This window comes from Galleria mellonella, unplaced genomic scaffold, assembly GCF_026898425.1.
Source record: "Galleria mellonella isolate WM207_F2 unplaced genomic scaffold, CSIRO_AGI_GalMel_v1 utg172, whole genome shotgun sequence".
NCBI classification, from domain to species: domain Eukaryota; kingdom Metazoa; phylum Arthropoda; class Insecta; order Lepidoptera; family Pyralidae; genus Galleria; species Galleria mellonella.
In genome coordinates this window covers 6,197,327-6,208,525 of record NW_026442015.1, presented here as the reverse complement: position 1 = coordinate 6,208,525, position 11,199 = coordinate 6,197,327, and the positions used below count along the sequence as shown (strand labels likewise).

General features: G+C 31.2%; 1 protein-coding gene across 1 annotated transcript; it reads left to right on the top strand.

Annotated features, from left to right (window-relative positions):
• The first annotated feature begins 6,632 nt into the window (after positions 1-6,632).
• Positions 6,633-10,961, top strand: LOC113522071 (enhancer of rudimentary homolog). The gene is made up of 3 exons (XM_026907750.3): positions 6,633-6,791; positions 6,875-7,060; positions 7,829-10,961. Exons 1-3 carry the CDS (start codon positions 6,789-6,791, stop codon positions 7,949-7,951), a joined length of 312 nt encoding a protein of 103 aa, XP_026763551.1. The 5' UTR covers positions 6,633-6,788; the 3' UTR covers positions 7,952-10,961.
• Positions 10,962-11,199: the final 238 nt, after the last annotated feature.

The following is an 11,199-nucleotide window of genomic DNA, read 5'->3' as shown; positions in this document are numbered from 1 at the left end:
TATTAAAAAAACCGCTTCAAAATCCGTTGCGTAGTTTTAAAGATTTAAGCATACATAGGGACGGACAAACAGCAACAGCGACTTTGTTTTATACTATGTTAGTGATACGAGAATCAGAGGGCCTACCATGAAATATTTTCCGAAAATTAAAAAAGGGGACGAACGAAACAGAAATATGATGTTAAAATTACATAATACATGCCGTTTAAAATTATAAAAAATGTTAAAATATCGTTCCTCTGGACTATTAGGGTAGAATTTATGATGAACGAAATGTTAAGCTTCATTTACTATGTCGATTTCGGTACGAACAAAAACACGAAATTGAGTCCGAAAATTCAGAATTTCATTTCATAGTAGACTACCAACTACTTACAGTACTGATTCACGCGGCTTAACCCGCACGATACAGTTAGATTAGATAAATAGATACTCTTTATTTTTTCCTCTAGAAGATTACAATAATAAACTTATAGATACAAACATTTACAAGAAATAATTATAGTGAGAAAAGCGATCTCTTCCAGGTAACCTTGGATGGAAAAGAGTATATAAACAATTTGATCTCCGATCAAATCACGATCACGATAAAAATTCTATCTAAAAAACTACCTACCTAGAAATTTCCGAATTTCTAAACGCAAGCTTCATTTTTTTTTTTTTTTTTTAGTACGTTTGTTCCGTTTGGAACAGGCTAAGGTCGGAGACCATGCTGCCTAGTCTTCAAAGAGATAAATTGTCTGGAATTTTATTTTTCTAATGTCGCTTCAATTATTGTCATAATCTTCAATATTTCATTTGTCAAATCCGGTAAGTACATTTTCATAAATATCTTTTCTTGAGTTTTCTTAAACCAGTGGATTTATCAAATTAAAAATAAATAATTATAAAAAATCATTGTCTTGCAATTCAATAAAAGTATTCTTATAGCTCCTTGAATGTTGTAGTAATATAAGTGAAAATAGCTTTGAAACAAGAAGGAAATCTTAAGAGAAGCGGGATTGAGTGCGGGATATTTTCGGGTTTTTTGAAGATAATCCTAAGTTCGTCAAACATAATGTGTCTTTGAATGACAAATTCAGAGCAATCAAAAAAAAAGGTGATGTAGAGATTGGGCTGTATTTGAGTTACACCATGTGCATGATGGGGAAGCGATCATGCCCATTCGGTGCAGGTGTTCGTTGAAATGTCCGTGGCCGATTCGTAATCTACAAATATTGGTGTAAAATTTTCTGTTTGTGTCCTTTCCTTTGCAGAACCACGGTTTTCCAATACGCCAATTAATTTTGCGGTACCATTTGCCTTTAGTCTGTAACATTTGAGTCCAATGCTCCTCCCATTTAGTTGTAACGATTTTATGTATTCCAATACTACAATCTGAATAACAAAGGGGTAAATCTTGAACACGAGCAGCACTTGAATTAATAATTTTAGCCAAAGTGTCTACTTGTTCATTCCCAAACACTCCAATATGTGAAGGGGTCCAGATGAAGATAATATCTTTTCCATATATAGTACAGAGATGATAATATTTATTACGAATTTCTTGAATTAAGTAGTTTGATGATGAAATGAATGTGTTATTTTTTAATGCCATAAGAACACTCATACTATCTGTAATTATAATCCATTTCGAATATAGTACCTGTTTTTCTATGTATTCTAATGCTAAAAATATAGCTTTTGCTTCTGCTGTGTAAATACTAGCCAAAGTTGAAATTTTATAACCGTGACCAAATCTATTTGACAAATCGTAAAAAGCCACTGAAGTGCTAAGTGCATTTTTGGAACCATCTGTATATATCTGCCTGTAGTCAATAAATTCTGATAAAGTCTCATACATATCGTGCTTTTCTTTTATGTCTTTACGTATAACAATTTTGATCTTACAGAACTTACTCTCATAAAGGCCATTATAACAAGGAAGTATCTTACTACTATAGATGTTATATTCATCTCGTAAATTCAAATCATTGACAATAGTTTTATTCAAAAACATAGAAATGGGGCAATTTAATAATTTGAGTATGAGTGGGTTATTGGAAACTGAAAAAACTTTGAAGAGAAATTTGAGTTTTAGGTATTCGAAACGAAGAAGGATAGGAGGCAAATTACATTCTACTTGCATTGAGATAATTGGAGAAGTATACATAGCACCTAAAATAAGTCTTAAATTCATATTTTGAATTTTTTCGAGTTTTTCTACTAATTTATGTTCTGAGGCATAACAAAAGAAAGCGTAATCAAAATTACTTCTAACAAGAGATTTGTAAAGTAAAAGGATAATTTTAGGATCAGCTCCCCAGTTACGACCAATTACAGATCTTATTATATTAGTGGCTCTTAAAGCACGATCTACTAAGCAATCAACGTATAGATCCCATTTTAAATTTTGATGAAAAATTACCCCCAGAAATTTAACGCTACAGTCTGTTGGAAGAGTTTGATTATTATATATAATATTCATTAATGGAACATATTTATGAACTTGATGAAAAACAACTACTTTACTTTTGGTTAAACTAATATCGAGGGAAAGAAGAGAAAAATATTTCTCAAGTCTTTTTAATGACTCATTTAACACTAATTGCATATCAATAATATTCTTTCCTTTTATATAAATTAATAAATCATCGGCAAATTGCAAGTTGTTCACACTGTTTCCTAAAATTGAATTAAGTTTATAGATATATAAAATATATAGTAGCGGGCTTAGAATACCACCTTGACATACTCCTTTAGAGCTTAACCTAGGTCCTATTAATTTACTATTTACTTTAACATACACTTCTCTATTACTAAGAAAATTATAAATCCATTCGATAAGTTTCATTGGAAGAAATGAGGATAAAATCGAAGATAGAACTGTTAAATTTACATTGTTAAAAGCTCCTACGACATCTAAAAAAACAGATAGAACATATTCATCGTTATTCAAAGCAGTACTAAGGTCGACATAGAAGTTCGCTAAACTTTCGCGCGCTGAATATCCACGGCGAAAACCAAATTGATTCGATGGTAATATACTATTACTTTCAATAAAGAACTCTAAACGCTGTTTAATTAATTGTTCGAATAATTTGCCTGCACAGGACGTCAATGTTATAGGTCTATAGGAGTCGAAATTTGTAGGATCTTTACCGGGTTTAATTACTGGAATCAAACAATCCATTTTCCATTCTGGTGGGATAATACAGTCCTTCCATAAATCGTTAAAAATTTGTAAGAGTTTAGTAAGGTTTATTTTATTCAGCAATCGAAACATATTGTATGTTAAGCGATCAAGGCCACTAGCTGTATCTTTTCTAGATTTTACTGCACTGGATATTTCATCAATTGAGAATGGGTCAGTGAGAAATTTTGGGCATGAATTAACAGAATTAAACTGTTTGTCATCAAAAGATGAGTGTACAAAATCAGGAGTATATTTGCGTAAAAAATCATTGACCCATGATATATCTTTAAAATGATTTTGACGATGTTTTGAATTTAGTTTTCTCATATTTTGCCAAACAGTGGAAATTGGTGTTAATCTATTAAATTTGGAACAAAATTCCTGCCACCCCTGTTGTCTTACTTGCTTAATTACTAACTTTTTAACAGCTTGAACTCTTTTAAAATTTATGTAATTATCGAGAGTTGGATTTTGTTTAAACCTAAGGTAAGCCGCTTTACTATCATTGACAGCTGTCGCACACCTGTTATTCCACCAAGGTACTGCAATATGTTTGTGCCTCTTTGAAGTATTTGCACCGCTATTTGATAAGTTCCTACGTGGAACGGAACGTTCCACAGCTGTCAAAATAATTTTACAGAACCTATTGTAATTGTTTAAGGGTTCATTGACATCATACTCGAAATCCAAAAGTAATTGATTAACAGTTTCAGAATAAAGATCCCAATTAACGAGACGTAGGTTTATACGATTTAACAAAAGTTTATTAACTTCATCTATAGGAGCATGTTGTTCACCTGACGGAGTTGATGAAGAGTTCTTTGTGTTTATTTTAGTAAAAGTCGGCAGGTGATAACTTCCTAACGGATCATCATGAACCGACCACTCGCATTTTAATGATATGGATGGGGATACCATAGTTAAATCAAGGCCATTGGGTCTCCAAATATGAGAGCCAACAGTAGTAACTTGCTTATCATTTAATAGTACCAAATTACATTCATCTAAACAATCAAGAATGTCTTTACCTCTTGTATTAGTGGAGGTACAACCCCACATAGTATGATGTGCATTTAAATCTCCAGATATGATAGTGGGTTTAGGAAGAGACTCCAAAAAGAACTTAAATTTGGCTTTAGTAAAACTAGGTGTACTATTGGTAGGACAGTAAATACTGGCAACTGAATACCAAGAATTATTAACTTCAATACTAATAGCTATAGTTTGCAAAGAATTGTCGAAAAAAGAGTGAAGTTTTTTATATCTAATACTATTATGTATAATAATCGCTACTCCATTGTGGTTATTACCACAATCATTTCGTTCTATACAATAATCTTTAATTTTTAATTTGTAATGTGGTTTTAGCCAAGTTTCTGAGATGAGAGCAATGTGAATATGATGTTCATTTAAAAATTGTGTAAAAATATGTCGATTGCTCAGTAGGCTCTGAGCGTTCCACTGTATGATAGTTAATTGGTCTCGATTGAATTTTGTGAAATAGGTCTATTACCAAAAGTATCATATAACACATTCAAAACACTTTTAGTGTTAATAGATGTGTTCTTTGTGTTATGTAGTGAAATAAGTTTGATTATGCTTTCTATTAAAAGTGATAAACTCTTGTTATCAGAATTTAGAATTGAAATTAGGTCTACATTTTTTTTAGGTTTGTTACCCAGTTTAGGAAATATTTCAGTGCTAAGTATATCTCCAAAAGAAGCAGGTCTGAATTTAGATCTATTTTCAGCAATTTTCTTTTGTTTAACAGGGCATTGCGGTGATACACTTGTGTGATTTCCATTGCAGTGTACACAAATAGCGTTTTCCATTCCAGTTGTACAAGTTTTATAATTATGCTCACCTTTGCAGATGCTGCAACGCTCAGAATTCTTACAGAATTTAGCTAAATGTCCATACCTCAAGCACCGGTAGCATTGTTTAACTGGTGGTATATATGGAGTGACATTGTGGCGCCAACCTCCAATATCCAGATATTCAGGTAATACAGATGCAGCAAAAGTAATTGTCACGGTTAGAGTTGGCTGTAACACATATCCATGAGTCAAGGTATTTTTTCTTAAAATTCTTTTAATAGCAATAATTTTCTTAGAACTCGATATCATAGTATATATTTTTTTATTAGATATATTTGTAGGTACATTTCTAATAACGCCTGTAACTTCTGTTGAAGAAGCAGGAATACTGGCCTTAAAATGGTAGTCATTTAAAAAAGTTTTATTATTTAAAAAAGCATTGGCTAAGTCTGGCTTTTGAAAGTATACTCCGATTTTGAATTTATTTATAGATCTAAGATAAGTTACCCCTTTATTAAATCGTTTTAAACAGGAGGAGAGTGAGAGCAAGTCTCTGGATCCAATGGTTTTCTGACTATCTGAGGATTCTACAAAGACAACAAATTCTGTCCCAGGGGATTCCTCGGGATATCTTCTAATATAATCTGTGACATAGTAAGGTTTATACTTATCGGCCTTATCAATTTCAGATTCTGAGTCAGTAGAAGTATCTTCCGAATATATATCCTTGTCATTACAAGGTTCATGGTCTACATCACCTGAATCGTCATCTTTTTTTTTCCTTTTTCTACAACTGCGCTTCCCCATGAATGCTAATTATATTACTGTCGCTGAATTTAGTGAAAATATAATATTTTATTAAATAATAAGAATTGATAGAGATAGTTTTAATAAATTAATAAAAAAAATTTAAAAAACCCGCTTGTTCTTATTCGAGTTTCCCGCCTTTTTTTCGCTTATTTTCACGCAAGCTTCATTTATCATGTCATTATTCTGAAAGGTTGCCAGATTGGATAACTTTTGCTTATTAGGCTACTGAGAATCTAGAAAAAAAGTAAAAAATTCTCAAAAAAATCTGTATCCAAGGCACTACATAATAATACTCTTATTAGAGATAAGCCCGCCTGTGTACATTATGTTTATAATGAATTGTAATTAACAGTATGTTTTGTGTAGAATAAAGAATAAACATCTTGTTCTAGTAAGTCTATTTTAAAGTTTCAAGCATTATTCTTGAAATTTGCATAGATCTCATAATAAAGAAAATAAAAATATTTCTCAATTTATTTACTTTTACAAAATATGTGAACCATATTATATAAAAACTTTACGGTTCTATAATAATTCTCACTTAATTGTTAATACGTGGGCAAAGTCACAGCGAATACTAGTTTATCCAAGTGTCTGGGATGTGTTCATTGACCGGAATAAAAAATAGCTTATGTTCTCCACCCAAATAATAATTGTATACCAAATTTCATGAGGTAGCAAACAAACTCACTTTTGAATTTATATTACTAGTTAAGATTAAAGATAAACCTGTTTACATATTATATACAGAATGTTTGGTGTGCGAGTTAAACTCACATTGGCTAGTTTTATTATTAGCTAAAATAAATTTGGAATCATAGCCTCGTAAGTATCTGGTAACCCTGTTACGCTGTCACTTCAATCGTTTATCCGTGCCGTTTGCCTAGATCTTTCATAGATATTTCTCGAAAACATTGATAATTTATATATCTGAACTACCAAAGCTTGTAAACAATAAATTTTAATATCTATAATTTATATACAAAATGGTAAGTGATATATCAAGATGTGAACGAGTCTTTCATTTTTAAAAATATGGCGGTAACATAGGTTATGTATTTTTCTTTTTTAGTCACATACGATTTTATTAGTGCAACCTGGCCCGAGGCCCGAAACTAGAACATATTCTGATTACGAGAGCGTCAATGACTGCATGGAAGGTGTTTGTAAGATTTACGAAGAGCATTTGAAAAGACGGAATCCAAATACACCAACTATCACTTACGACATTTCACAATTGTTCGATTTTGTTGATCAGGTATGTATGTTTATATTGTTAAAAGTAATTCAACACGACCACTAATCATTGTTGTTCTCGAAGATAGGTCGCTAATCAGCAGCAATACAGCAAATCAACTACACTTAGTTTTTTTTCAGTACCCTCTTTACTTATTAATGCACACGAACGGCGTCGGGAGCAGAGCTAGTCGTAAATAAAGGGTTAAAAAGCCAAAGTGAAGACAAACATGCTTGGTGATAGTTGATCATTTATATCTTTTCCAATATATTCAATATGTCTAACAAACACCTACCCTCAAATAAAAAAAATTGTTAATTTGAAAAAAATAGCAATTGATCTTGCAGTTCCTCTGGGCATTAAATGCTTCCTGAATTGAATGGTAGATTAAAAAAATACAACCTCTAAACATGTTTTTTTTTAATGGGTCAAAATGGTAACCCCGCCTGTGCTATCTGTATATACTGTTGGGGTACCAGTGAGAAGTGATAGGTGAGGATGAAAAGGCAGGTTAGTAAGCCCATCATTATGAATTCAGTGATAAATTAGTCACAATAGTTTCCAGGGGAAACCGCATGGAGGTCGATCTGATAGGGTATATTGATAGCAATGGGGACTAACCTCCCCATTACTAACAATCCCTTCCCCTCACTCTAAACATGTTAGTAATTTCATAATTATTGTTTAACAGCAGTTAAGTGACAAGAGATGACAACAAATTCACATTTACATTTATAATATGAAGTTCCATTAAAAAGCCAACTCAAACAATGAATTTGAATGTTACAGTTGGCGGATTTAAGTTGTTTAGTGTACCAGAAGTCAACAAATACATACGCCCCATACAACAAGGATTGGATAAAAGAGAAAATATATATACTACTGCGTCAGGCGGCGGGACAGAGTGACTGAATGTAGGTAGTGTAAGTTATGCTAGTGTGAGGTTGATTATAATATAACATTTATCTATTTTTGTTTAGCCGTTTTAATTTATTACTATTTGTCCATTATTTAGCTATGATATATTAAGCCTGTTACAGGGTTCAAAATAAACTAAACTCATGTATAAAAATGTGAAAAACTTCTTTTTTGTATTTATTGTAAAAATAAATATGAAAGTTGTTCTTTTACATATGTGAAACTCAAAGCTAGACTTATAGAGTACCATAGGTGTCACAGTATAAACTACAATTTCATACTACTGTTCATGTCAATAAGTGACAGTTATCACACCATCAGCTTGGTTGTCAACAATGCCATTCTAATTTGCATTAAAATTGTATAACCCATGGTTTATGTAAGAACCTTCTATTTGGAAAACAATCTTTAAAATGAGTTCAATAGTTTCAAATATCACCCTTTACAGATAAACCAGCCATACCTATACCTCATATAATATATATATATATATATATATATATATATTGCATGTATATTTATTACAGATTCCATAATTTTGTTAAAGATTACATACCAGTATAATATAATGACAATGGTGGAGGGCAGTGCAATTAATAAAAAACACATTAGCAGCTATTCAGAGGGAGAGACGTTAATTTTGTTTTAAAAATTAATTGTTATAATTTATGCTGTATTCATTGAGCATAGATATTTTCCGTTATTTGTCATTGTATCAATGACTACGTTTTTTATTTTCATGTCTGCTCCTCTGCCATAATTGTCTAATATTATATAAATACATAAAATAATAATCTCTAAACTTGATTAACTTTGGAATCTGGAATGTTTTTTGATTATAAACTAAATCTAAATGTTTAAATTCCAAATTTTCAAAAGTTTTTCTTTATACACTTAGAATGGCAAAAAAGCTGATGACCCATCTGAGAGAAAGTGGTAACCATGGTCTATAGACATGGACAGTACCTTAAACCTAATGGACTATACTATATAGTTGTATAATAAAAAGGTTACATACAATAGTATCTTGATTGCTAATCAATGCGCTAAACAAAACATATTGGCAATAGTGGAGTGGATCGCTTTTACAAAAATTTTTATCTAATATCTTAAATGTAGATTTAATAACTTGATTAGTGTTTGTCTTGGTTTCATTTAATTTTTAAAAATACTTAACTCTATCTGTTTGATTGACGGCAACCACAAAATTAAACAATTTATTGTAATAATAATAATACTATGGCTTAAATAATGGACAAGTTAAATAAAGTTTTGACTTCAATTAAATGAATAATACAACAGTGACTTTGAAAAATGAGCAATTTTGTTTTATTATTTATGTATATAGAGATCAGACTTGAATGGGAATTTGCGATTGAGGTAGAATCTGTAATTGTAAAATAATACGATTTGTTTTAAATTTCTCTTCTCTGACACTATTGATATAAGTAAAAGCATGAAACATTTAAAAGTAACATAAAAAATACATTTATATTGTATTTTATGAGAAAATGTTACATTTTACCTGCAAACAGATGGACATATTTGTTTACTCATTTTGATTTTAGTTTTAGTAAGCCCCCTTCTTAATAACTAGGTTCTTTTTTCTTTTTATTTATAAAGTGATAGCCACGTAAAATATGTGAGTTCTTCAAATTAATGATTTGTCTTTGTTGAGAACATTTACAGAGCCAAATTTCTGACACAACAAGCAATATTGTAGTGATTGTTTAAACTTGATTCATTGTCGCGTAATAAGATTTAGTAACTATACTGTGTCTAAAAAGTAGTTTGTAAGATTTGAACGAAGTGTTCAAAGAGAAATTGCTAAAAGCGGCTGACCAAATATGAAACTACAAAATCTGTAATAATTGTGTAAAATTGTAAAAAAAAAAATCGAAGAAATGTTCTCTCTATCTCAATATATGGGTATTTTACATTAAAAAAATGATATGTGTTCAGTAAAGCTTAATTCCAGTAATGGGAAATAGCAACCAATTTTATTTTGTTACCAAACTTGGTAGACACTTTCATAATTATTTATAAAGTTGTTGTATTAGAGACGTGCTGTGTAATAAGGTTCTTTAGCTTGCTACAACAAATTGCACCATGAGAATCAGTATTTATTCATCTTTCAACTAGATTTACTAGTGTGGACGTGCTTTAGCACACAATGCTATCGGAGAAAATTCATTCTTATTTATATACGTTTAAGAATAAATTTTGTCTATCTTGTTGTTTTGGCGGTTGTATCTCCCGCTTGCGGGATCTGACTCACTTGTAACTCAAATATTGTAAGGTATACTGTATACATATATTAGTACTTATATTGCTTATAAGATAGGGTTGCTATCTCTAAAATTCGGCAACCAGAACAAGACGTGTGAAAACCCCGGATTTTAAAGCCCTGAACCCGGATATATCAACAGGTTTTTAACATTGTTAGTTATGCCCGTCCGGACGCCCCCTGGATGCCCACTAAACTAGGACAAATCCGGGGAAACCCGGACGGATGGCAACCCTACTTATAGAGAATATATAGCACAGCGCCATCTAGTTCCACATTAAGTTTGTAGTTGTACAAAAATCGTGAAGTTACTAATTCTTTTAATAACTGTACGTTACCACTACCACTCGTGTACGGATGTCGTCCTCTAGTGTTTAACGTTTCTAATTTGCCTTCGTGTATAACTAAGATGGTCGACGACGATATACAAGACTATTATGGGTACTGAACAACTAAAAAAAAATTACGTACTTTTTTCATTTATACTCGATAATATATTAAAAAATTAACACTGATTCAAGTGGTATAATTGATTCAATTTATTTTAGTAAGTTATATTTTATAAAGAAATTCAACCGTTTTCTTCTTAGAAATTATTGATGTTAAAGAAGTATCATTTTTATATATTTTTTTTCTCGTACAAAACCTTTGTCTTTTTTGTTGTTAATTTTTCTAATAAGATACTGTGTAAGTATAAGAATAAAGATTAAATTATAATTATTAGTTTAATTTCTAACTATATCTCCTGGTTACATGTATGTAAATGTACAGACGTCAAACAATCGACGTACTTATTTTTTCCTTGAAATTTTGCCTTTGAAATGTACATGTACAGGTAATTTTTTTATAATAATTTGTAATTAGGGCTTATCATCATATCAGCCTTTTACTGTCCACTGTTGAACATAAACCTCGCCCTTGGGGGGATTTGCCAGTAGTTGCCACGCTTGGCAGG